Source organism: Physeter macrocephalus, chromosome 8 (assembly GCF_002837175.3).
Source record: "Physeter macrocephalus isolate SW-GA chromosome 8, ASM283717v5, whole genome shotgun sequence".
NCBI lineage: Eukaryota > Metazoa > Chordata > Mammalia > Artiodactyla > Physeteridae > Physeter > Physeter macrocephalus.
Genome location: NC_041221.1, coordinates 151,307,585 through 151,335,185, shown reverse-complemented (window position 1 = coordinate 151,335,185; position 27,601 = coordinate 151,307,585). Strand labels below are relative to the sequence as shown.

Sequence of the window (27,601 nt, the reverse complement as noted above, 5' to 3'; positions counted from 1 at the left end):
TGGAAAGAAATGAAATTGAATTTCTACCTCTCACTCAACACAAACATCAATGCCAGGTGAATAATGGACTTAAAGGTCTGTTACGCCTGGAAAGGCTGAACTCTAAAACTCTTAGAAGATAACACATCTTCATGACTTAAGAGTAGGGGACACTTGTTTGAACAAGTCACAAGAGCATCAATCATACAGGAAAAAGAAAAGGTAAATACAATAAACCTTAAGAACTTCGGCTCATCAGAAGACATGCCACAGAAATATATTTGTAATACATGTATCTATAATATATAAATCATCTCTACCAATCAATAAGGAAAAGATAACTCAGTAATAAATAGGCAAAAATACTGAACAACATTTCACAAGAGAGGCTGTCCAAATGGGAATGCCATATGGAAAGAGGCTAAGCATCATTAGTCATCAGGGAAACCAAAACCAGAGTGAGATATCGCAACATATCCACCAGAACGGCTATGACTGAAAAGACAGACAAACCCAACCGGTCATGAGGATGTGAAGAAAAAACACTCTCATGCATTGCTGAACGGGAGTATATACTGGTACAACCACCTCGTATAGCTAGCTGTTTGGTAGTAACTACTGAAGCTAAACATATGTCTACACATTGATCCAACCATTCCACTACTAGGTATTTACCCAATAAAAATGAGAGCATAGGGCTTCCCTGGTGGCGCAGTGGTTGAGAATCTGCCTGCCGATGCAGGGGACACGGGTTCGAGCCCTGGTCTGGGAAGATCCCACATGCCATGGAGCAACTAGGACCATGAGCCACAACTACTGAGCCTGCGCGTTTGGAGCCTGTGCTCCGCAATGAGAGAGGCCGCGACAGTGAGAGGCCCGCGCACTGCGATGAAGAGTGGCCCCCGCTTGCCACAACTAGAGAAAGCCCTCGCACAGAAACGAAGACCCAACACAGCCAAAAATAAATAAATAAATAAAAATGAGAGCATACATCCACCAAAAGAAATGTATAAGAACATTCATAGTATCTTTATTTGTAATGGTATCAAGCTGTAAACAATCCAAACATACATCCACAGTAAAATGGATGATTCAACTAGTCTATGTAGTGAGAATACTGCATACTCCATACGCAGTGTACCCTTGAACACATGGGTTTGAACCGTGTGGGTCCACTTATTCATGGATATTTTTCAGTAGTAAATACTGCAGTACTACAAGACCCGTGGCTGGTTGAATCTGCAGATTGGAACCGTGGATATGGAACGGCAGATATGGAGGGCCGACTGTAAAGTTACACACAGATTTTCGGCTATGCAGAGGGTAGGCACCCCTAACCCCCATGTTGTTCAAGGTCAACTGTATTACTGTACACTTGTTACTGTACACCTTCATTAAAAACACCAAAGCAAACAAACAACTCATCCCATAGGTATATACATGTTTTTCTGTACTGATATTGCACCCTGAATTTTTTATAAACACCGAACTTAAAAAAGAAAATATATCTTTGTCCAGACAATCAATCTTTTCAATTTATATTCTCTCCATCCACAAATCAATGATCTATTAATAATCTGTTAAAAAAAAAAAAGGCAAGCCACAGAGTAAGAGAAGGTATTTGTAGCACATATACTGATATGGAACCCACAACAGGACAGAACCCTGCAAACATTAGAAAAAGACAACACGAGTGGGCAAAAGGCTTCTTACTTTGTACTTTTCAGAGTCCTTCCAGTTTTTCTGAAACTATGATATACTACTCGTATTTTTAAAATTAATTTTTAGTTCAATGATAATCATGAATTTATTTCCCTTGTAAAAAATTCGACATTCCAGATAAGGCAAAAGTCCCTGTGGACCTCTAATCCTAGCTCCCTCCCTGATACCTAGAGAAAAATGACTGAATTATTTGGGATGATTTTCCTAGATTTTTTTTCCAATGCAGGGTTATTTTGTGAGCTTTATTTTGTTTGTTTATTTTACTGCATGGCATCATAATGTGCGTCTTTCGTTGGAACTCACTTTTTTCCACTCAATATTATGTCTTTCACCATTTTCTATGTTGTATGTGCAAAGCCACTTTCATATTTTATTCTTTTTGACTGTTACAGTCCTCCAGAGCACAGATGTTCCAGTTTAAATCGCCCTTCCTCTGCAGACATATATTAAGAGTATCTCCTTCCTCCCTCCCCTCTCCCTATCGTTTTTTTTGTTATTAGTCCTCCTATTTAATGAGATCAATATGTCATTTGAATATTTAATTCCAGCTTCATAAATTAAAAAGCTCCTGCCTCATTCTAATCTTGGAAAGCACTGAACAATCAATATGTCATTTGAATATTTAATTCCAGCTTCATAAATTAAAAAGCTCCTGCCTCATTCTAATCTTGGAAAGCACTGTCTTAGCTTGGGGATTTCCCCAGATGTCTAAGTAGAAAGCAGAGAGCACAGCTTTGGGGAGCCCTGATTCTCTCTATGTCCCCTCCCCACCCCCAACCCCCAAGGACTGGGATCAGTACCAGAAACCTTCTCTTTTGTTCTTTCACCTCTGCTACTGATGTGCTGTGTGACCTCAGGCAAGTTGCACCCTCTCTGGTTCTCCACTTCCTCACTTATGCATAGAGGGGGTTGGGACATATATACTGTTGGAGTCTCTTTCAGCTCTGAAGGTCTTTAATGTGAGTGTTCTGTTGTCCTCCGCGGTATATGCAACTGACCACCCAGGCAGGGATGCCTGAGACAGAATTTTCCTTTCCTTGTAGCCTCATCCACAGTCTGCCTCTCGGGGTCTATACAGGGGAAGCTAACTGATGGTCCTCATGAAAGGCGGTGCTGACGAGAGACACTAGGAATTGAGGCCTCGGGGACCCGCCCTCCCCCACCCCCACGTCTCCTGGTGCTCCTTTTCCTGTGGCCTTGAGCGGTTTCGCCTATGTATCTTATCCCTGTGACTTCTGACGGCTACGTTGCCATAGCAACCAGGCCCACTGAACCTTGTTAAAAACCTGTTAGCGCGAAGAGGAACACTTAGCTGTCTCGAGAGTCCATCTAAAGGGGCACAGAGAGGCTATTACTCCCCACAGAAGAAGAGCAAATCAGGCTGTGTTTCAGAGACCGTCAGGTGGGAAGGGTCTGAGAGAGCAGCTGGTCCACATCCCTGGCTGCAGAGCTCACTTGGTTCGAGGCAGGAATCCTCTTGGGCTCTTATTCTAAGATCTTGCTCTTACTGCTTCCTTCCCACCTCTCTCTACCTTTGTTCCACCTCCTTCCAAATTCTTTCCTTTTCCTGCCCTTCTCCCTGCACCTCCTGCCTCCAAGACGACCCCCGCTGGACTGAACAGCTACAAATAGCCTTGCCCTTCACTCACCTTCCAGCTACTTCTTCTCCCAACAGGTAAAGGGCCTTTAAGAAAGTAAATCAGACCCCCCACTCTCCATCTCACAGCATCCTACGGTTTCCTGCAGGGCCCACACAGCCCAGGACTGAGGCCACCCACCTCTCTCACCTCAGCCCCCGCCTGGGCGACATTACCTCTTCACTCCAGCTCACTCCAGGGTTCTCTCCATTTCTGAAAGACCTCAAGCTCCATCCTCTCCAAAAACAACACAGCCTTCCTGGCACCCGTGACTCTCTTATCTGTCCTGTTTCTCTGTTTATTCTTTCACAGCACGTACCATCTGCATTCACATCTCTGGTTGTTTACTGCTTCAGTCGCCTCCCTCTCCAGAATAAAAATGGTAATAATTTGTCTCTCTTATTCATGGCCATTTACGTACCACTTAGGACTGCACCTGGCAACGAGCAGGCTCTCAATACCCTTTTGCTGAATGTGTGTGCGGACACTGGAAGGCAGGGATGGATGCTGAAAGATGCTCCTGCTGCGTTCCGAGGATCACGCAACACCCCTCTCCATGACCTTCCACTGCGCCGGCTGTACCAGTCACCCCGCGCCTGGAGGGCTGGGCCCACCTGTGGACGCCTCACGGGACCAGAGCAAAGTGGAGAGTGCTGGGAGTGTGTAGAGAACGCAGCCTCTGTGAATAAGCCATGACGGCTGGCCCAGTGGAAAAGAGTGCGCTGGTCCTGTGTGGTCCCGAGAGGTGGAAGCACAGGGGCTCGTGCTTTTGCCCATTACGATAACTCCGACCAATTATTTGGTTCTTACTGTACTCACTTTACATGCCTTATCTCCTTTCAGCCTTTAAACTGCGCTGCAGGGTAGAATCACTGTCTTCCATCACAGCAAAAGGAGACAACACTACATGCCCTTCCCTTAGCCTGAAACAGCTGTCTCTAGTTCTCCACCAGGCCAATTCCTGGTCATTTTCCAGGTCATCTCCTCGGAGAAGTCATCCCTCACCCTCAAGACCACACCAGGTTTTAGGTTCCCATCGGACCAGACCTGGCACTCATCCCTCGCAGCACTTGCTGTGACAGTAAACACATTGTTTCTGTGTAAACACTTGTTCAGTGCAGGTCTGCCCTCCACCATCCAGGACACGAGGCGGGGCCCGGCTACCGCTGCATCCCCCAGTGCAGTGCCCACACTGTGGCAGCCAGGAGTTATCATGTGCCTACGGAGTGAATGGAAAACCCAGGCTCCGATGGACTGCTGAGGCCCTGCCGCTAGCGGAGGGGGTCTGGGATGGAACCCAGGCCTGTCTGACTCCAGGGCCTGCTTCCCCTCAGTGTCTGAATGGTCGGAGTACTCTGAATGGAATGGAGAGGAGCGTGTGCCCTCCCTGGAAGAGCACAGAACTAAGCTGCAGGGCTCCTGGGTGGGGTGCGCTAGAGGGGCCTCGGGCATCTGTTGAGGTGGTGGTGGGAGGGGTCCCTTCCATCCTGGAAACATGCCAATCCCTCGGGGTTCAGGACTCACCAGAGCTTGCTCGATAAGCAGGCAGAACAGGATGGCATTTCCCACCTCCCTCAGACTCTGGAACACGTCGGTTTTGAGCTCTGCGTACTCAATGATGTCCTTCAGCTGGTGGTGGAAGAACTCCAGGATCCCTGGGAGATGCAGGGGGATGGTCAGCTGGAGGTTCGTGCTAATCACTATCTACAGGATCTCATGTAATACTCATAATGATACCAGGGACTAGGCACAATTACCCCCATTTTCAAATGAGGCTCAGAGAGGGTAAGTGGCACGTCCATACTCACACAGCTGAGTGGCACAGCTAGGAACGAAAACTAGAGCTTTCGGCCCCAGCCCTTTCCTCCTCTGATTCACACTGACTCAGTGCCGGAAATCTTGGTATTCAGAAAAAAGCCCTGGTGCCAAACTCATAGTCTCCACCTTTCCCCACCCCTCAGGCCCTAAATTCAGTCCATGTGCCTTCACTATTAGGAAAGGAAAGACTTATTTCTCTGCCCAGAGGTTGAGTGGCAAAAACTCCTATTTCCTGACTTACCTTAGAATGTCACTTTATGCCACACCTGGGGCACTGGCTACTTTCAAATAGACACATGGAGGAAGGAATGTAGACGTGCTGAGCTAAGGAAGACCTTTACAGCTGTACCTCGCTATTCATGATTTAACTGTTCTCTCATTTGTGGACCTCTTCCAGCTTCCGGGCAGCGCTGTGAAGCAGGCCCAGTGGGCATCATTTACTTTCACTGATGGAAGATGATACTATTACTCAGGGGGATTAAAAAGGGTCCAAGGTGATTTAGTGGCAGAGGTAGGGTGCAAACCCAGTGCTCTGACAGCTTGCTGCCATGTTAGAGAAGCAAATACTTCAGGGTAGATGGCCAGACTCTCCTTCCACGGTGGGATGGATCTGGACTATTTTCCTATCACCACACCCCGCCCCTGGTTCCCCTGGTCACCAACCTGGGGAGCCGTACTCATGCCGGGGCAGGCGGCATATCTTGGGCATGACCTCGATCAGTGTTTTCACATATTGGAGAATGGTCCCTTGGAGCTGACAAAACAAGAGTACAAGATGAGTGAAATAATCCACCGCTGCTGCATATGTGTATCTTGGGGCTGAACGCTGGGCTACTGGGGCATGTGGAGGTTCTGTTGAGACCCGTGGGTAAGTGCTATGGACTGAATATTTGTATTCCCCCCAAATTCATATGTTGAAACCCTAATTCCCAGTGTGATGGTATTTGGAGATGGGGCCTTTGGGAAGTAATTAGGTCATGAGAGTGGAGCCCCCATGATGGGATTAATGCCCTTATAAGAAGAGAGGGGAGAGAGAGACATCTCTCTCACTCTGCCATGTGAGGACACAGGAGAAGGCAGATGGCTGTGAAGTAGGAGGATGGTCCTCATGTGTTGCCACTGTGATCTTGGACTTCCAGCCTCCAGAACTGTGGACAATAAACATTTGTCGGTGAAGGCAAATGGTATATTTGTCACAGCAGCCCGAGCTGCCTAAGACAGTAGGGCACTGCTCCCTGAGAGGAGAGGCAGGCTCTCTCCCAAAGGTGGTGGGCAGGCCTCCTTGCCCTTTGTAAGGAAACATGGGCCTTTGTAAGACAGAAAAGGGAATGCTCTCAGTGTTACCTTGGGCTTATAGACTTCAAGGAGGGCAATTTCTAGGCATGGGGTCCCTCCTGGGGTTGGAGTACTTACATGAGATCCAAACTAAGATCTAAAATGAAATGGGGCCAGGGAGCTATGAAGACTGAGACAATATCTAATTTGAGTATGGAAAATTCATGACACATTCATCCCTCCTGTGTCCCAGGCAGACATCTTTAATCAATTACCACATCTTCCTTCTTAAATTTAGCTTCACAACCTGGAACAACCCCTGGTTATACACAGCTGCTACCAGAGGACTGGAGTTAAGAGGTGAATCCTGTTTGCTATTCCTGACATGGATATGCATTAATCTATTTCTCTTATGTCATCTCAAAATTTTAAGAAAATTTGTTGAAATGTTTCAGCCTCACTGCAGCAGTGTCCTGGGGAATTAAATGAAGGTTCAGATGGCCACACTTGGGGTGGACATAGAATGGTGGCAAAGGTCTACGAAATTCCCTCGAGGCCAGTGGAGTATTGGTAGCACCAGTCATCAAGAAATTCCAAGGGGGAGAAGCATGGTGATTTATTAGAGATGTCTGCCATGGGCAGGGGAGGGAAAATGGCAGCACATGTGTCATGGATTTGTCATGCTCAAATTAGATAATGCAGCACAGGAGATGGGTATGAGCAGTCATTAGTAGGCCTTAAAGTCAAAATCAAGATTGCTGAGTTCAGTTAGTAAGTACTAGGAGTGAGCTCAGCATCAGAAAAGGAGAGGCAAGGCCACAGGTCAGAAGATGCACTGAAATGTTACAGAGTGATAGGTAAGAGGAATCAGGGGATAAGGGCAAAGGATTCCCTGGGTGATTCCTATAGACAGAGCTGAAGAGCCTGTGACTTGATTTTCCAGGCCAGGTAAAACGTGAAAGCAAGCCTCATTCCTCTCAACCCTACTGGCTCATCCCAGGCCCCCTTCCTTACCAAGCTCTTGACAATCTTCAGCAGTTCCTCCATGACCACAGCGATGCCCTGGTAACCCAGGAGTCTGCAGATGGTCTTGAAATGAGGGGGTCCCACGAAGTTCCTATAGGAGCTGTAGATGTGGCTGTAGGCAATATTGAGAGGCTGGAAAACAGAGGATGTGGCCAAGTCAGCGGCGGAGAACTGAATGGACATTCTGTGAGTCCTGGCAGGAGGTGTTTCAATCATAGAAAGGACAGAAACTTGATATCCTTGTTCTCTCACTGGGGACCCCTATGAATACATTTTGCAAGCTGCTCAGAATGGTGGTCAGTGACCACAGGATCGAGCGAAGGTCACCAGATGGGGCAGCAGTTCCCTAACAGAAGAGGAGAAAGGGCCTCCAGGTAAATAGGTTTTTAATAGGACTCATGCTGCCCGCAACTGTCCACACACAAACCAGGACTTTCACAATTGAGCTATGGGATGAGGGTAAAACAAATGATTTCCCTTCTCTAGGGGCATTTTCAGTACTAAGAACTGGCTGGAAAGACCATGTGAGAACTCAACAGCTGATTCAACATTGCCTTCTTTCTACTCTGAGGCGCCTCCATCTATCACAGGGAGCCGTCTTGGGAGCCAAGAGGCCTGGGAGGCAGGAGACCTCTGCTGAGTGCATGGGAAAATCACGTTGGCTTTTTGAGCCTGTTTCTTCATCTGTGAAATAAGGGGGTTGGATTACAACAGTGATTCTGTAGCTTTTCGATTAGCAATTAAAAATAAAAAGATGCCATGGAAACAAGTATATGAAACAGACAGAAGCAGAGCTGCTCTGATCGGGTGCCACCTTCATTGTCCTCTGGACCCCATGAGACGCCGTCGCTGAATTAGTGGAATCTCTTTAAGATCTTTCTGTCTGAGAATACAGGGCCAAAATAAAGGGCTCTGAATTGGTCTCACCTAGCTGGTGATACACTAAGGTTATCACTGACTTTGCTTTGAAATGCTGCCACTTACGGGGCACCTCATGCCAGGCTTCATGATGCCCTCCAAGTGCATTTTCATTTAATCCACACAACCAATGTATGTGATCCGTGATCCATACAATTCTTGGCCCTGTTTCACAGATGAGGGAACTGAGGCTCAGAGTGGTAAGTAACTTGCGCAAGGTCACACAGTTCATAGGTAACTGAGCCCTGATCTGAACCTAGGTGGGTGTGATTTCAAAGGCCATATTCTTAACCTCTACCTACAGTGGTGAACTTTGGAAGCTGAATTATTATGTAAACCATAACCTTTTTTTTTTTTTTAAGAAAAAACTTCATTTCTAACCTTAGTTCTGAGTATAGTTTTCCTATCGGGAATTGTAAAAATCTTGTACACAGAACATGCAAATATGGAAAGACCACATCTGACATTCTATTAGCTGAAATTCTCTATAAGCTGGCTAATTAGAAATGCTACATGAATTAAATAGGAACTGTAATGATGCTTTTGGAGTTCTGCAAGATTCTCAACTCTGGAGCCATCAAGGGAAGATTTAATTACGTTCAGTCTAGGTTTTGCATTAAGTATGTTTTACTATACACAAATTATTCTAAACTTTACAAAACAAGCATCACAATTATAGTACCCTTGAATAATAAGGATACACAAGGAACACAATTAGAGTGCCCACTAATAACAAGAATTCGTGAGGAATCAGGACACCCACTCATCCAGCAGGTTGAATAATAGTTCCCTTGGTAAGCTAATGCCTATATATGGGGAGGCTTGGAATGTGAGAAAGCAGCGTTCTGCACTCAACACTGGTGTGCTGTCACAGCACAACTTTGCCTGAGCCTGGGGGAGGGATCCCTTGCAGGTAGTTACTAAAGATTTCTAAATGGTATGGGGCAGCAGTGGTTTATGTAAGGAGGGAAAATATAACTGATTAAAAGCATGATGTTCACTGAGTTGATGGTCAGCAAATCCTGGAGTATATGAATGGTTGAGTTTGACTTAGTCAACCATGGGGCCAGCCCATGTAATTTTCTGTGTATGGAGCCAACCATTTTACTGTCTCTGTAACAGGCCACCATGCCAAACAGGGTTGGGATCAGGGAGAGGTGAGTGAGGTGGTGCTAGGGCACACGTGGTACAAGGTGCTCACCCTCCCAAGTGAGTGCATCTTAGTTCTGGCCCTGTAATAAAAGGCCCATTCTGTAGTCTCCTGTTTCCTCTCCAAGGATGAGGCGGGAATAAAACAAACACCAGATATACCATGGCTTACCTCTGGTCGGGGAAGGACAGTGACTGGAAAGGGGCATGAGAGAACTTTCTAGATGATGGAAATGCCCTACATGTTGAATGGGTTCTTGACTACACAAGTATACATTTTTCAAAATTCATGAAAGTATATGTACACTTAAGATCTGTGCATGTTATTGACTGAATGGTTGTGTCCCTCCCAAATTCTTATGTTGAAATCTTAACCCCTATTGTGATGGTATTAGGAGGTGGGACCCTGGGGAGGTAATTAAGTCATGAGGGTGGAGTACTCATCAATGAGATTAGTGCCCTTGTAGGAAGACAGATCAGAGAGCTCTACGTCCCTCTTTTCTCCATCACGTGGGATACGATGAGAAGAAGGCTGTCTGCAAACCAGGAAGTAGGCTCTCAACAGACACTGGATCTGCTGGCACCTTGATCCTGGACTTCCCACCCTCTAGAACTGTGAGAGATCATGGCTGTTTAAGCCACCTAGTTACTGTATTCTTGTTATAGCAGCCTGAACTAGGACAGTACATTTTATTGCTTATGATTATACATCAATAACAAAAGTAAATTTAAAAGCCCACTGGGCTGTATCATAGCCTAATTTACTTCCCAACATTTGCTTTCAAAGATTAAAAAACATGATTTGAGTTTCTTCCCAAAGAGGGCTGCAGCTTAAGCCTGCACAGGCATGTGAGGATGACTGGGCTGTGCTCACAGCCCGAGGGGCCCCTCATGGACTCATCCCTCAGGAGAACTGCCTCCTCACCCACCCACACCAGGTGCTGCAGCCTCTCCTCTGAACCCAGTAAAGCTCTGGGCATGTGCAGTCTTCTTTCAAATATCCTGTGAAAGGAACTTTTGAGCAGCAGGGAGCTTTCAATGGATATCCCTGGAGGGGACAAAAAGCAATCAGCTACTTTCTTCCCCCTGTATGATTCTCTGACTTATTTTCTTGCTTTGTCCGAGTCCAGAGTTATTTACTGGGGTGGGCACACCTGATTTCAAATTCCAGTTCCATCAATTTATTAGCTAGACGATCTTTTTTTTTTTTTTTTTTTAGCTAGACGATCTTGAGCAAATTACTTAAACTCTCTTAACCTTGGTGTTCCCTAAGTAAAGATAATAACACCAACTCCTGTAGCGTTGTTGGAGGTTTAAATGAGATGACATACATACAGCACTTAGCATGGTGCCTGGCACGGTAGAAGCACCCACTGAAATAACAGCCCTTCATATTCCTTCATTTTGGTAATTTGGTAAGTAAAGACTATGAAAATACAGCTTCCTGGTCAAATTTCCCCCAGCAGCTTTGGCTATAGTCATGATTCTCTGAATGTGAAGAGTACATCTGTGGGGTACAATTTCATACAACGCGGTGTATCCTACACAGTGATGTGATAGAGGGCAGAGCTGAGACCAGCTGATGGAACATACCCAAAAATGCAGATTTTGCTCAATATTTAGAACTTTATAAAAATAGGAGCTGTCCAACAACAGACTGTGCTGGGTAAGGATGGAGACACATGACATAGGGGTGTTAGAAGGGAGTCCTGCCTGGAACTCCCCTCTGAGGTGCAAGCTCCAGTGTGGTCCTCCGGGCACTCATCCTGCTTAGAGGTCTTCTTAACCCCCGCTCCCACCCAAGGAGTTTCTAATATAAGTCTCCCTTAGCACTTCCTGGCAAGCACAAATAAAAATATATTTGGGTAGGTGGAAACTGTTCAGCAGCTCTCCCCAGGTCTAGGCAGAGAAGAAGAATTGTGGAATTGTTGTATCACACATAGGGCTTAAAAAAAAATCCCCCTTACAGACCCGCTCAATGCACATAGGAGGCCTCTTGTTGACATTCTTCCATCAGTCTTGGATTCTGGTCTGGACCATTCAAGCCTCAGTTGATGGCCCAAGCTCAGGAAGGACCAGCACGAAATGAGCAGAATTCAAATCCTCCTTCTAAGTGAGCAAGCTCCCCTTATTCCCCAACTCCCCCCACCAAAAACACACCACACCCATGCAGGAGGAAACACATACACATGCTGGAAAGTACATGCACACACACCCACGCAGGGCACCCATCTGACCTGCTGGCTCAATAGGAGGCTGGGCCCTATTGAGAAAATGTGGGAATATGGGAGCCGGGGCATTTTCTGAGGTTTGGCAAAGAAAAACAGGAATGCGACATGACTTGAGACATTGGAAACTTGCTACAAATCTCTTATACTGAAGCAATCCTGCTAGCTGACTCAGGCTACAATCAATGTCTGCCTTTAGAAACTAATTATGTACCCTGTTTAGGGTGTCTCACTTAAAATCAAGCTTGGTTAAATCCATCCTGAACAAAACAGATACCTTTAGGAGATCTCATGAAATCATCCTCATTCAGGAATTGGAGCATATTATTAATGTGTGACACAGATGCACATTTTTTTAAAGGCGAAACAGTGTTTGTATGTGTGTGTGTGTGTGTGTGTGTGTGTGTGTGTGTGTGTGTGTGTGTGTTTTCTGGCCGTGCCGTGAGACGTGTGGGATCTTAGTTCCCTGACCAGGGATTGAACCCGCACCCCTTGCACTGGAAGGGCAGAGTCTTAACCACTGGACACCAGGGAAGTCCTGGTGTGTATGATGAATTCCCCTGAGGTCGAATCAAGGCTCACACTAGGGCAATGTTTAGATACCGATGATGACACTAAACAAAAGACCAAACCCACAATCTCTAAACACCAAAACATTACTGGGAAGTTATTGGTATAATTTAAGGAATGATTTGTGCCACAATCTATATCACTTGCAAGGCTGTTTTATGATAGACTCTCTACAAGTTAATTACTTAGAGATATTTTAAAAGTTTCCACTCATATACTAATTTCAGTTACTAGACCAGTTGCTAAAGGCTTTTTACATTTAATATTACCCCTAACCCTAAGTGACGGAGCTCTTAGGCAGGGGTACTTGGACTCTAAACTCCGGAAGAGGAAACACTTGCTGACTGAATTTCTCCAAAGGTAGTTGATGTTTTCCCTGCTTCTGCTGGCTACCTTCGGGTGGCTGGGTGTTTCCTCTGAGGTCTTTTAATTCCTTGCCTGTTCCTATCACCCTGGAATCCACCAAATTGTGAAGTCCTGCCTCTAGCTCTCTGACAAGTCAACCACAAGGCAAAGAGCTACTGCTGACCACCTATGACTGAAGGTCGACCCAGCAGAACGGCACTGCATCAAGGAGGCTGGCTAGGAGCTTGGGCTCTGGACCAACAGACCTCAGCATAGGGCCCTGCTCTGCCACAGCCTAGCTTTGTGATACTGGTCAAGTGACTTAATTCCTCTGAGCCCCAGTTTCTCCCTTTGTACAATGGTGATAAGACGGCCTACCTCAAAGAGGTCCCCATAGGTAAAATGAGAAAACACATTTTCTCATGCACTGAAATGTTCTCAGTGGTTATTTCTGAGTGATAGGATTTTGACTGCTGTTTTTGAACTTTCTGATACTCTTTATGTACAACAAGCATGTACATTAAAAAAAAATAAAGCTGTTTTAAGGGAAGAAAAAAGGAAGGAACCTTCATGCAGAGTGCAAACCTTGTCCATTACAGCCTCTGGATGAAGCTATGACCAACTCAGGAAATGGCTCTGACCCACGGACATTTTCGTCTTACTAATAATGGCTGCTATTCCTAAGCTCAGCACTACAGAGATGGGTTCGTCTCACTGCTACAACATTATCAGGTGGGTAGTATTGATATTTGCCTTTTACAGAAGAGTTAACCAAGGCCTAGGTAAGTCAGAAAATTTGTCCAAGGCCACAGAGTCAGGATATGAACCTAGCCTGGGGACTTCAGCCCCTGGGTGCCAATCAGCTTTGGGACCAAGGTATGCTCTCTCACTGTCCCTTCACTGCCACCTTCAGGGAGGGAGCAGGGATCCCGCTCTTGGCTGGTTTCCTCTGGCAGTGATTTACTACTGGTGTAAACCAACCAGAGACCACCTGGCCTGACAGCTGAAGAGGCTGCCACTCAGGTGACTGCAGAAGAGTCCTGCCTGAAGGTGAAGACAGTGAGCCTGGATGGGGTGCGATCTCCTGAGCCAGGTGTCCCTAGATGATCCGTCTCATCCACAAGGGCTCACTGGCTTCTCTGGGTGCTGCTGCAGAATGGTGATGGCCCAAAGGAGCAGGATGAGCCCTGGACTTGGAGTCAGGGACCCGGGTTCCACTCCTGGCTCTGCCACTAATCAGTCACCCGGCCTGAGGAAAGCCATCCCTTCTCTCAGGATCTGTGAACCAAAAGGACTTCTAAGCCTTACATCTCCCAAGTGTCTCAACTTCTCAAATAAAAAGCTCCGGGTGAAAAATGGCATCCAGGAGCGTTAAAAATAAATTCTCGTTTTCAGTGGCAAAGGCTTGAGCTCCATCCCGTCACTCCACAGGCCCCCTAATGCTGGTATTTTTATTCCCCTCAAAATAACCTTTTCAAAAGGCATCTGCAAACTACTGCATTGTCCTTTCTGTGGAGAGGACGCTTTCATGCTCTGCAGGGAGTCGCCATTAGCATGCATTACAGCAGAGTCTAGACAGACCCCTGGGAAAACTGAATGCCACGGGAGGGAAGCACAGAGCAAGTGTCTAATTGAGGGACACCGGGCATTCCGAGACCCCACGCCTCACAGAGACCCTTGGCCTGGGGAGGGTCTGTGACTCACCGGGCAACTCTTTATAACTTTTTGATTATCACTGATGTGAATCAAAAGGAGACCTTCAAGGGTCCACTTGGATACTTTGGCCAAGAACCAAGAAGAAAAAAGATGACTTTTAAAAATGCCTAATTTGTGTTATATGATTCAGGTCTAAATCCATCGGAGCTAGGGCTGCTGTAACAAATTACCACAAACATGGTGGCTTGAAACATTAGAATCTCTCACAGTTCTGGAGGCTTGAAATCAAGGTGCTGGCAGGGCCACGCTCCCTCCAACGGCTCTAGGAGAGAATCCTTCTTTGCCGTCTTCCAGCTCCTGCAGGTCCCTGGCAGTCCTTGGCTTATGGCAGCATCACTCCAATCTCTGCTTCTGTCTTCACATGGCTTCTACTCTTTGCATCTCTCTGTGTATAAATCTCCCTCTCCTTTCTCTTATAAAGACACCAGTCATTGGATTTAAGGCTCCCCCTACATCCAGGATGATAATATTTCCAGATCCTTAACTAATTAAATTCACAAAGTCCCTACTTCCAACTAAGGTCACATTCTGAGGTTCTGGGTGGACCTGAATTTGGTGAGGGGTAGGGGTGGGGAACGCTCAAACCAACTCAGTACGAGGGTCCTGGCGGTTCAGCAAGCCTCACGTGGGTTCAGGCCTGGGCAGGGGGGTCGCACTCATGTTTTCTACCTGACATCCTGATCTAGCCCAAGCGATCAGCTTCACAGATGATGGAACTGAGGCCCAGAGAATAAAAGTGTCTTGACCAGTGGCATACAACTAGGTAATGCCACAGGAGGCAAGAATAAAGAAAGAAAAGGGTATAGAGGTGGGTAAGAAGGTGGGGTGGCAGTGGGGTGGAAGGGGATGAGGATGTAATTACTGTTTTACTTGTGAGAAAACAGAGAACGGCAGCTTTGCATTTGCAACCATTGTCCAAAGAAGGTCTAGATGGAGAAAAAACTGATAACTAGCTTATTAGAGACAAAATTTAGGAGACTCCGAAGAATGAGTACCACTCTGAGGATCAGGGTGCAGGGGATTGTTTGCCTTTTTTTTTTTTTGGCCAAAGGAATGAGAGCTCCTCTCACTGGGCAAAAGCCTTTCCAGACTGGTCCCTGAAACATCGTGCGTACAGATGCCTGCTGGTTGCCATGGTGAATGATACTGATCTGAAGAAATGAATAACGTGAGCGTTGGGGGCAACAGTGGAATTACTCAGACAGTGGTTAGAGAGACATCAAGTAGAGCCCAGACCAGAGGAGGGAGAAGGCACCATCCTTCAGCTTTGGTCCACTCTGCCTCTGAGGGCTGCATTCTAACTGGATCCAGTGTAAGCATCAGGTAAGGGACACAAATGGCTCTTCTTGGAAATGGCTTTTCCTTTCACACTGCTTGGAGGAGGGCCAGGCAATGGTAATATGAACAACTAAAAATAGGGGGGATTTAAAAACAGAAGCAGTGGAAGAAAAATAAATAATGGGAGACATTTAGTCTCCCAGATGTGAACGCTGCATCTTGACAGAAAGCTCTTCAAAATGTCTGCTGTAGAAAACTCAGTCTGCAAAGACAGCCAGCACAGATGTGAGGCAAACAGGAGAAGAGATTCATGACAAGAAACAGCATTCCTGATCACTCCTGATGGAAGGGTCTATGAGGGCTATTGCCTCTGTATCGTAAGTAATGAATTAAGCTCTTTTCATTGTGGTCCCTATTTATAGGGGTGTGGCAGGGTGGATGGGTGTGTATGAGGAGGAGACCCATGGACGGAGCGCAGATACTCAGTGTCCTCTGCAAAGACTCTCGCTGGAGGGATCTGAGCACACCTGCCTTGTCTCTTTCATCCCCTATTTTTCTGGGAGAAAATTTCCAGCCAAACGGAAAGGAACTCCCCTTCCTGAGCATTTTAGTTCATTGTCATCCATAGAGAAGAAAAACAAGGCCTGAAAAATCATTCACTGCTGGGCATCTTCCGGCAGCTCACTTCCTCTAGGGCACGAACACAGGTGGTTGGAGAGAAGGAGGGAGGAGAGAAAGCAGCTCGTAATAGCAATCAGTGTGGCTTAATATCCTATTCAGGTTAAAATCTGGTCGACTGTTTTTTACTCTGTCATTGCAATCTGAAATGAAACCTTCTGCATTTTGCATGAGAGAGGAGGGGCAGAGAACTGAGCTGGGTGAGATCTATCCGTGAACATACACAGGTTGACTATGGCTGTCTGAATTTTAGCTCAGGGGAAATTCAGCAGAGGAGAACAATATCTCTCAAACACATCGAATTAAAAAGAAACTAAAAAGCTTGAAGATGGCGCACTTTTAGCAAAGCGAGAGAGCTGGCAATCTGAAGAGGGCTCATTTCACGTGTCAGGAAAAACAGCAACCCAGTCTTAGTACCAGCACCTCATTTTGCAATAACATTCTACGACTAAACCCGGCAGCCTTGTCTTTGTAAATCCAGTGGTTACGTGGCTTTGGGTCTTGTACTTGTTAGCTGATTGCTCCTCTCAGATTGCTCATCTGTAGAATGGGAATCTAGTTCAGAGGGTGTGATGAATAAAGGATATTTATTCTTATATGTTGAGCTTCTAGTGACCTGTGACATAGCAACTGCTTGCTGCTGCTGGTTATTACCATCATTAACAGTCACAGAACCAGCAGTATCAAACAGTAGCAGTTACGCTGGTATTCGGAGCTGATTATCTTGACCTGTGAAACTAATTTTCTGGGTAATTCAGCTTTGAAAAAAGCTAACGAGTGGACAAAACATGAGCAGAGGCTTTGGGGAGAAATCAGCTGCCACTGAGTGATGATGCAAATCTCCTCTGGCTACGGGCAACAGCACTTGGAGGCTAAAAACACAGTGGCCAGAATGTTCTCGATGAATGAGCTCACAGCACTTGGGGCAGAAACAGGAGTTCCAGAGGGAAATTTTAGGTGAAACAACTGCCTGACCTGGAGGTCACAGACCCGTGGTGACTAACGTGGGGAGCTCTGAGGCTGTGCTGATTTTTCCTTTCATTGCCTTTTTTCCCCTTCCTTTTTTAAGGTTTGGGAACAATGTTGTATTTAAAGAACCTGAGCCACGGCAGGATGAGGCTGGGGGATGTGCGTGCATCTCTATTGGGCCTGAAGGCCCCCAGCTTTGGCATGAGACAGCCCTGATTTGAACTGTGGTTCTGCCATTTCTCGGCTATGCCTAGCTGAGTACTGTCACCTCTTGGCCTGCATCTCTTTGTCTGTAAATTGGGGTCAATATTAGTCCCCATCTCGAATGCTCAATGAATGGTGGCTATGATTATCATAAATAAACACTTAAATGAGGACATGACACTCTTCACTTTGATTCTGGTTTCAGAATTGAGATGAACATCGAGGTTGGAAACGTTTCTTATACGGGAGCCATCATTTCCTGGTCGTCCTCGGAGCCCTGCCTGGAGGACTATTACCATATTATGTATAGGCCCAACTGGAACAGCATCTTCTCTGGCTATCTTCGCTACAGCTTCCACCACGAGGAGAAGGTGCCTCGAACAATCAGCTCCGTGGTGCTGGAACACCTCACCCCTTCCACTCTCTACTTCCTGTGCATCAGCTGCAAGAAGATCCTCTTCCCCTACAGGCACTACTGCACCATGTTCCACACCCTGGATAAGAGTCCACTGGCTGCTGGAAGTTCCCTGGTGGACCCCCAGATCTCCCTTTGGGTGCTGATGGCCATTCTGCTGGCCTGCTTCACGGCAGTCTTAGCCTTCATCTGCCTCCAGTTCTGGTGTATCCGTTGCCATGAGCCTCGATGGTCTTACAGAGCCGGCCTCATGGAGGAAGCCAATGGCCTGGTGAGATGGCCAGAGGAGGCCCCGGGTCTGGGTCAGGGGGAGGAAGACCTGCAGGGGCTCCCCCTGGTGGAAGTGCCACGCAAGAACTCCGGAGCTGACGCGGAACCAGAAGCCGCAGCCGCAGCGGCTGAACAGGATGCCCCCGACGTGGGTGCCCTGCAGAGGGAGGGCGGTGTTCATCCTGCCGCATGAGGAGTGAGAGGTGGAGGGGAGGCAGCCCGCATCAGGTAGCTTAAAGCCCTCCACGCAGCAGGTCTCCGGTAAAAACCCATCTGTAGACTACCCATTCGCCTCCCCTCAAATGTCAGAGCTGTGACACATGGACCACCTGGTTGGATGAATGCCTTTGACAAAGCTTCTCTAGCTGGAAAACATATAACCCCCTGGTGTGCAAAGGGAGGAACACGGCATCTCTCAGGAGTGTCCATTTAGGGTAGGGGGGCTCAGTTAGGAATTAAAAGCATTATTTCAATATTAAAACAACCAGGAATATATTATGGTATAGAAAGTGAAATCTGCATGACTTAAATAAAACACAAAACTTCCAGGAAATTTTTGAGTTGAAGATGGGCTCTTTAGTTATGCTTTCAGTCAGCTGAGGCAAACGTCCAGTCTCCTCTGCTGTTGAGGGGGATAATTTCGGAAAGATGTGAGAAGCCTTGCTCTAGAGTGTTTTCCAACTTTCAGACAATCGCACACCACTTTGCAACCCATCTTCACTTTTTTTTTAAACCACAGACTATCTTTACGATTATTAACAATACCTTTTCTTTAAATTGACTCATTTTTTAAACTTATTTTAAAACATAGCCTTATGCTACTCCCCAAATGAAAAACCAGCACCCTCTTGCTATAAATAGAAGGGAAAAGACATAATAAATAGAATGAAAACAAAACAATACTAAATTTGACTTGGATACTATTGCCTACTAAGGACTCTGAGCTCAGGGCCTGCTCTCTCATTTTTGATCAAAAGGGAGATTAGCAGTCATTGGAAAGGTATTAAAGACATATTAGCACCAGCATAAGACTTCCTCCTTGATATAATCAGCAAGGTTTGAAAGAGTATTGCAAAGGGAGTTACTTTGGGAGTGACTGTTAATTCATGCCATGACTGTGAACTGTCTACAGTGCTGTCGGTAAGGGTTCCCTGATTTGAGAGAGTTGCCTTGACCAGACTGGCTGCTCTGGAGGAGACACCTGTACTCTCTCAGCTTCATCCTAAGACTTTCTAAACCCCACATTCAGGCCCAAGTGAAGGGCACTCATCTTGGTTCCTCACACTTCCCAGTCTAGGGCTCCCGACCTAGAGTAGCACCTTTTCTAACCATGCTATATTTATCCAGTCACTTCTTCTTCTAAGTCCACCTGTACTGACTTTGTGAAAATGGGGTCAAAGGTGGCCATTTTTCATCCGTCACACACACACAAATCTTGGCTTTTTTGCCGTTGTTGTTGAGCTATTGCACCCTTTCTGTGGCGTTCTCCCACACAGCCCCGCAGGGTAAGAAACGATCTCCTACATATGTCATGGTGATGGTAAGACTTGGTGAAGGGTGTTCCCCAGTGCCCACCCCGGGTGTGGAAATGGAGCTGGAGGAGGGTGGAGATGCGTCTGCTTCAACCTCTGCTAAATCCCCAGCATGGAGAACCTGCCCAGCATCTGGCCTACGGTGGGGGCTTAAGGAATGTCTGTTTAACGAATGGCAAAGGACTGAAAGTCCAGAACAGGCACCACCTGGGAAGCTTTGTGAGTGTCAGGACTGGCATTGTGAACAAGGCAGCAAAGAGACAGGAGGAGACCTCTCAGTTCTAACTCCGGCCATCTGGGATTTCCTTCAAAGCTCCACCTTCCCAACTGCTTCCTGTTTGAAAATCCCTCATCTTCATGGAGCACAAAATCCCAGAATCGCAGGATGATACAGCAATGAATCAACCGAGAACAGGAGGAGATGGGAGGCCGAGACGAGGAGACCCACGCACCTATTTCCCTGCTGGCCTCATAAAGTCCTCCCCAGACTGTTCCTGCCCAGAATCCAGCCCCACCAGGTCTGCGCTCACCCTCACCCCTGCTAGTTGTGAACAAATAAAGATGAATATACTTGCAGTTGTTTCTGCCTGGATTTCACTGCTGCCTCTGTATCTCCATGCTTCTTGCTTTTCTGATTTGGGGAACGCTCTTCTCTCTGCTTTTGCTCACTAGTCCTCTTAGAAGTAGGACACAGGCAAGACCACTCACCTTGGACCCATAGAGGTAATAAGGCTGGACGTTGGCGGGTTTATCTCTTTGCGGTTCTTGGGTGAAAGGAATGGCAGTTCGGACAAAACTAGTAGAAGAAAAGAGATGGGGCAGGAGTTAACTGGGTCCTAATATTATTCTTCACGGGACGTGATATAGCAGGAGCCCTTCCGGATCAGGTGCAACCACACTGTTTCTTAGGCGGTGGCCTGTACAGGTACTTCTGACAGACTCCCGTTTAACTCCTATCTCCTTTTCATAGGTGGGAACACTGTAATCCAGGTTCACAGGCCCGACTCTGGGCTTGCAGCTGCTCAGACAGCGGTCAAGAAACTCGAGAACGGGGTAGGCCTGAACACAGCCTTCTCCAGGGCTTGGACCCTCCACCCTCAGTTTGGTTTCCTCAAGAGCGGAGTGCTGCAAACTCTTTCTATAAAGGCCCAGATAGCAAATATGCTCCACTTTGCCAGCCAGATGGTCTCTGTCACAACTACTCAACTCTGCTGTAGCATGGAAGCACCCATAAACATGCTCATAAACCGTAAACGAGTGAGCATGGATGGCAGAGTTCCAATAAAACTTTGTGAATTTCAAATAATTTCCACTTGTCACCAAATTATAATTCTTTGGATTTTTTTCCCTAGCCATCTCAAAATATCAATACCATTCTTAGCTCACAGGCTGAACAAAAAGAGCTGGCAACTAGAGGTGCCTTGTGGGCTGGAGTGTGCAGATCTCTGCACAAGAGGATTTAAAGTCCCAAATCTTTAGAGAATCAGAAGTCCATCTTGCTAAGTGTGTGGATTTTTCCCAGACCCTTCCGTGACTCTGGCACATACTTATTCTATGCTGGCCGTGAGCCAGGCCCTGATGACACTGAGAAGGCTTGTCTGGAGGAGACAGCTGGTTGCTTCTATCATCACCCCCACTCTGCTTTGCACAGAGACTCCCTTACCGGTTGGTGGACCCATTGTAGCAGTAGTTGGGGAGGAAGTCGAAGTTCAGCTCCCAGAAGACGTGCAGGGTGATGCGGCCGTAGGGTGCAGACACGTTGTGATTGGCCTCCCGGAACATGGCATCGAAGCTGTCCAGGGTCATGTGCTTACACAGCAGCCGGTGTGTGAGCCTGTTGATCTCCAGCAGCCACTCCAGCTCCTGCCCAGAGAGAGAGCCCACGGCTGCTGAGGACTCACACACACGCCTTGCATGCAGACACCATTACCTGACAGATGCCTTTCATGCAGGTGAGGGCCCCTCAGACAACTTTATAATGGCCAGCATGGGACTAGGACCGCTACAGTAGTACGTGACGTTCCCTTCTTCTGAGTGAGGGAAGTACCAGACCATGCCCAGGGAGGCTGCATGCCTGCCCACAGAAGGGGACCACAGACCATGTGCAAATCCCTTGTCTGCAGCCCCCTGGGTAGAAAAGCATGACTACTTGCTCTCCAGTTTCTAGGTTAGTAAGGAAAAAGCTTGTCCCTCTGAGTTGCAAGTAAAGTAAAGCTGTGAACATCCATCCATCATCAGAGGCTCTATCTCCACCCTGCAGAAAGCAATCAAAAGAGCTACCACCTATTAAGTACTTAAAATTAGGTTGGACCATGTGAAACTACTGTTTTTTAGGTCAAACACCATTCAATGTTAGTAATTTTTTATGGTTCAGTCTAATACATGCCAAGCAGTATTCTAAGCACTTTATATGTGTTAACTCACTTCATGCTCAAAAACCCCTATAAGGTCAGCATGATGGCTGTTCTTACTGTATACATATAGAAACTAGGCTTTAAGAAGCGCAGTAACTTGGCTTCAAATCCAGGAAGCTGGGCTCCAAAGTTCACATTCTTAACAACTGTATACTATAGAAATTTCAAAAACAGCTGGGGGCAGAACGTTTCCTCATCTGGACTCCTCCTGTGCCCCTCAGTCACACAGGGTTTGGTTACACATGTTGGCAAAGGTTTGGCTGCAAGCTATGGACCAAGGACGTGCATGAGCTGTGGGCCTTGGTCGTTTGAAATCCAACCTTCAGGCAGAGAACAGGAGCAGAGTGGATAATATCTGGACAGAGCAGGTCACTGCACTTGCTAGGAAGTAAAAAGGATAAAATCCTTTGGGCTGGCTTTAGTTCCTTGCTGTATTGCTATCAAAGAGAATCAAAGCACAGTCCTGTGCAGAAAGCATCTCTGTGATGCTCTAGGACACTCCTATACTGTAGTGGTTAAGCCATCTTTTGAGATGGGTACGACTGCCCCCCTGTTTCATAGAGGGGAAAACCAAGGCTCAGAGGGTGAAGTAACTCGCTCAGCGTCATAGAGTGAATACAGAACAGGGCTTAGGATGTGATCCCAGGTCTTCTGACTCCAAATCACGTGTGTTTGGCCCCTGTGACACAGCTGCCTGGAATAAAGAAGCAATGACTGAGAAAGCCCTTTGAAAAGCAAAGATGGCTTTACAACATAAAAGCTAAAAGAACGTCGGCAAAGGCAGTTCCCCAGAGTGTGGCCAGGAAGTGGGATGGTCAGAGGGCCAGCTGTAAGAGCTGGGCCTTGGAGCCCAGTTGTCTACAGTCATAGGAGGTGGCCTCACACCAGAGATTCAGTTTTATTCTCATCAGCCACAAGACCCCTCTGACTCTGGTTGGGGTCCAGAGTGTGGTAGCCCCAGACCACACTTCCAATCTTGGAGCTTCGTCTCTCTGAAACTCAGATTCCGTGGCTCTAAATCAGGGGCAAAATACTGTCTGCAGGTAAGTGAGACAAGCTGGGGGAGGAGGGAGCCCCGGGCTGGGCTGTCCGTGGCAAATTGGAGAGCCGCTGCCAGATAAAGGTGGAGCGGCTACTTCACGTCATCTGATTCTTTGTTACTACGTCGGAATGGGGCTTAGTGATGGCAGATCCTGCCATCTCTTGAAAGAAGGCCAAAATCTGGACTGCAATTCTGGAATGGTAGCTGGAAGAATAAGTTTCCAGCCAGTGTGCACTGTGAAGTAAATGAAGGGTGGAAATACAGAATCAGCTGTCTGCTTCCATCTCTTGGGGCCTAGCTAGCTGGACGGCATTTTTGTTCCTATTCACTTAGGGCAGGTAAGTAAGTAAGTAAGTAAGTAAATAAATAAATGCAATGAATGTGCATGATTTTATTTCTAAGATCACTGAGTCCCTTAGCACATGGAGGTGCCCTGTTACCATGAAGAGAGCTACAGATGAGAAAATGGGATTGAACAATTTCTGTTCTAATGTTCTGTGATTTTAATGGTCTCACAGATGTGCATCAGAGACTGAAGGAGACAGTGCTCAACTCCGCTGATATGGGGGTGCTGGAAATGTAGGTCCACTTCTTCCGCCATGCCCCAGGAGTTTTTATTATGTAATGCAAACTGTGTTTTGCATCAGCCGTGTACTTCCAGCCTTTCAGTCAGAAGAGGACACTTGCCTGAGGGATTCAGGGCTCAGTGCATCAAGGCACAGAGGTTTAGAAGGCCACAGGGGTGGTCCAGGTGCCTTCTGAGAGGATGTCAGCTCTCTATACTAAAGCCGGTTTACTGGGGGGCAACACAGAGAAGCAGCACTGGGGAAACAAAACACCCAAACGGGCAACTTCTGTGAAGTAGTGGAAAGGGCTTTTCCACGGGAACCAAAAAACTTAAGTGTCAGCCACACTTGGCCGTTAACCAGCTCTGTGGTCCAGGTGGGCCAGGAGAATAGGGGTCTCAAACTCAGGCACAGCAAGGCCTGGTAGGTCATCCCATGAATGAATCGTGCTACAGGGCCTGCGGCAAACCCAGGAGAGCCCAGCCCAGCCGATGGGAAAGTCTAGTCATTTCTAGGCAATTGCTGCTATCTGGGAAGGCCGGTCTGAGGTTGCCAGAGCTTCTGCAGTTTTATTCTAATTCTTCCAAGTGTTAAGTGTTGGCTCCAAATTTCAAATATGCTTCATAGCCTAAACAAAACACAGCCTGCAGGCTGCCAGCTCTCAACTTTGGCATCAGATCCCTCCGAGAATCTACTTGCTCAGCTGCGTAGGATGAGGGCCACCGACCGATGAAATCTCTGCAACCCTCCCAACTGGGCATCAAGCCACCCCCTCCCCATCTCAGGACGGAGCTTCTAAGGTGGAGGGAAGGGCTGAGGGGACCACATCCTTTGCTTTGTTTCTCAGAAGAGGCAGAAGCCTTCTCAGCCGAGGCAGTGGGGGCCTCCTGACCCTACAGGAGAGAGCATCCCTGGGCTCTCCTCTTCATGCGCTTCATGGGAAGTGGCTACTCTCCTGGTGGATGTTGTCCTCACCTGACAAACACAAGCTTTCACTGTTTGTTTTGATTTTGTTCCCAGCTAAAAGAACATTCAGTGCCTTTCAAGGGCTGGGAAGAGGCCATAGATACCCACACACACCCCAAAACCAGTTTTTCCGTAAGATATGCTCATTCATTACTGGAAAACTAGAAGATACAGATAAACAAAGAAGATAAAAACAAAAACCCCACCTCTTGGAGATAATCACTGCTAACATTTGGCAAAGAAAAATATTTCTTAAAGTAGATCTCCCAGCAGAACTTGTGCTATATCACAGTCTCTCAAAGTCAGTGACCCAGTACTTAGGTGGGCAGTTGGGTCAAGTTCTCTTGGAAATGCTTCTGAGAATCTACCCTGAGAGCACCTCAATTTCTATGTTCCTCTCTTTTTTCATAAGCTATTTTCATTAAGTGCAAGGAACTATGCAAAGCTCTTTCCAGGCAGTATCTCATTTCACCCTTTCGACAAGTCTATGAGGTGGATTCTAATATTTCCTCCATTGTACTACAGTATAAGATAAGTAACTCACCCAAGATCACCCAGCTAGTTAAGTGGCAGGGCCAGGACTGGGACCCCAAGGTCTTTCTGATGCTAGAGTCCTAGTTCTTAGTCCCTTTTTCTTTTTTTCTTTAATTTTTTTAAACTTATTTTTTGGCTGCATTGGGTCTTTGTTGCTGCGCATGGGCCTTTTCTAGCTGGGGTGAGTTGGGGGGCTACATTTTGCTGTGGTGCGCAGGCTTCTCATTGCGGTGGCTTCTCTTGTTGCAGTGGATTCTCTTGTTACTAGGCACGCGGGTTTCAGTAGTTGCAGCGCACAGGCTCAGTAGCTGTGGCGCACGGGCTTAGTTGCTCCGTGGCACGTGGGATCTTCCTGGAACAGGGATCGAACCCATGTCCCCTGCATTGGCAGGCAGATTCTTAACCACTGCACCACCAGGGAAGTCCAAGTCTCTTTTTAAAAACCCACTTTGTCCATTAAAAAACCCCACAAAAACCCTTTTTATTTTGAAATAATTTTAGACTTACAGAAAAGCTGTGGAAACTGCAGACTTCCTGCATATTCCTGACCCAGTTTCTCCAATGTTAACCTCTTATGTAAGTTACCTAAAGTAGGAAACTAACATTGGTACAATTCTATGAACTAAATGACAGACCTTATTCAAATTTCACCATTTTGATTTCCATTTTAGGGTTCAATCCAGAATCCCACATTGCACTGAGCTGTCATGTCTCCTTAGTCTTTTCCAATCTCTAACAGATTTCAGTATCTCTTTGTATTTTATGTTCTGGATGCTTCTGAAAAGCATTGTTCATTTTTGAATGCCATTTGATTTGGGTTTATCTGATATATTCTCAGGATTAGATTGAGATTATGCATTTTGCATTATGCATACGTATCAGGGGATACATGAATATACCTTATTTCTGGTGATATTAACCTTTCATGCTTGGTTAAGATGGTGTCTGCTATGAATGGATAAAGAAGAGGTGGCACATATATACAATGGAATATTACTCAGCCATAAAAAGAAACGAAATTGAGTTATTTGTAGTGAGGTGGATGGACCTAGAGTCTGTCATACAGAGTGAAGTAAGTCAGAAAGAGAAAATGTAAAATAGAGAGCTAGTGGGAAGCAGCTACCATAGCACAGGGAGATCAGCTTTGTGACCACCTAGAGGGGTGGGATAGGGAGGGTGGGAGGGAGACGCAAGAGGTAGGGGACATGAGGATATATGTATACGTATAGCTGATTCACTTTGTTATACAGCAGAAACTAACACAACATTGTAAAGCAATTATACTCCAGTAAAGATGTTAAAAAAAAAGAGAAAACATAAATATAATAACAAGTATTCTGCAAAAAAAAAAAAAAAAGATGGTGTCTGCTAGATTTCCCCATTGTAAAATTACTATTCTTCCCTTTGCAACTAATAAATGTCTTGAAGGAGATAATTCGAGACTATGTAAGAATGCTTTTTCTTCTCTAAGTTTTTTTTAAAATTTTTGAGTAATTTTAAAACTTTGGTGAAATATAGATAACATAAAATTTACCATTTTAACCCTTTTTAAATGTACACTTCTGTGGCATTAGATACATTCATATTGTTGTGCCACCATCACCTCCATCCACCTCCAGAACTTCTTAATCTCCCAAACTGAACCTCTGTACCCATTAAGCACTAACTCCCTATTCCTTGGCAAACACCATTGTACTTTCTGTCTCTATAAATCTCACTATTCTAGAAACCTCATAGTAAGAAGAATCATAAAATACTCTTCGAGAAGTTCTGCTCGCTAATTTTAGCATCTGTTACTGGATCTTGCCTGCAACCATTACTACTGTGGTGTTCTAATGGTGATTTTCTACTCCTCTCATTCCTTCTACTCATCTGCTTTTGAAGCATTAAAAGCTTCCTTTGGGGCAGAGTGAAAACAGCCTGAAGGGGTTAGTGCACCACGGCTAGCCGGGAGGGAAGGGAGTCCGGTTGAAGTCTGGAGCTGCGGAAGAGGCAAGAGACCTTTTCTTCCCTCTTTGCTTCCTGGTGCGTGAGGAGAGGGGATTAAGCGCACCGCGTAAAGGAGCTCCAGAAACGGGCGCGGAGCTGCCCAAGAGACAAGAGACTTTTTCTTGCCTCTTTGCTTCCTGGGGCGCGAGGAGAGGGGATTAAGGGCACCGCGTAAAGGAGCTCCAGAAATGGGCGCGAGCCGCGGCTGTCGGCGCGGACAGCAGAGACGGGTGTGGGACGCTAGGGTTGCTGCTGCCGCCACCAAGAGGCCTGTGTGCGAGCACAGGTCACCCTCCACACCGCCCCTCCCGGGAGCTCGTGCAGCCCGCCACTGCCAGGGTCCCGGGATCCAGGGACAGCT

The 27,601-nt window shown here is 46.6% G+C and overlaps 2 protein-coding genes across 2 annotated transcripts in view; one reads left to right on the top strand and one right to left on the bottom strand.

Moving 5' to 3' along the window:
* Nucleotides 1–27,601, bottom strand: part of CYFIP2 (cytoplasmic FMR1 interacting protein 2) — a 139,648-nt gene that overhangs the window by 32,196 nt on the left and 79,851 nt on the right. The window contains exons 22-26 of the mRNA XM_024117220.3: nucleotides 21,393–21,592; nucleotides 20,438–20,525; nucleotides 7,446–7,589; nucleotides 5,820–5,910; nucleotides 4,863–4,993 (exon numbers count right to left, since the gene is read on the bottom strand). Of these exons, the coding sequence (XP_023972988.1) occupies nucleotides 4,863–4,993; nucleotides 5,820–5,910; nucleotides 7,446–7,589; nucleotides 20,438–20,525; nucleotides 21,393–21,592 (654 nt within the window). The remainder of the gene's footprint in view (nucleotides 1–4,862; nucleotides 4,994–5,819; nucleotides 5,911–7,445; nucleotides 7,590–20,437; nucleotides 20,526–21,392; nucleotides 21,593–27,601) is intronic.
* FNDC9 (fibronectin type III domain containing 9) lies at nucleotides 15,407–18,390 on the top strand. Its single transcript, XM_007115430.3, has 2 exons — nucleotides 15,407–15,706; nucleotides 17,718–18,390. Exons 1-2 carry the CDS (start codon nucleotides 15,543–15,545, stop codon nucleotides 18,388–18,390), a joined length of 837 nt encoding a protein of 278 aa, XP_007115492.2. The 5' UTR covers nucleotides 15,407–15,542.

What these genes read in the sequence shown, in the direction of transcription:
- FNDC9 (XM_007115430.3), top strand. Translation starts at nt 15,543, where the DNA reads ATGAATAACGTGAGCGTTGGGGGCAACAGTGGAATTACTCAGACAGTG. An exon ending in GGATCCAGTGTAAGCATCAG is followed by an intron (nt 15,707 to 17,717) that starts GTAAGGGACACA and finishes TTCTGGTTTCAG; the next exon opens with AATTGAGATGAACATCGAGG.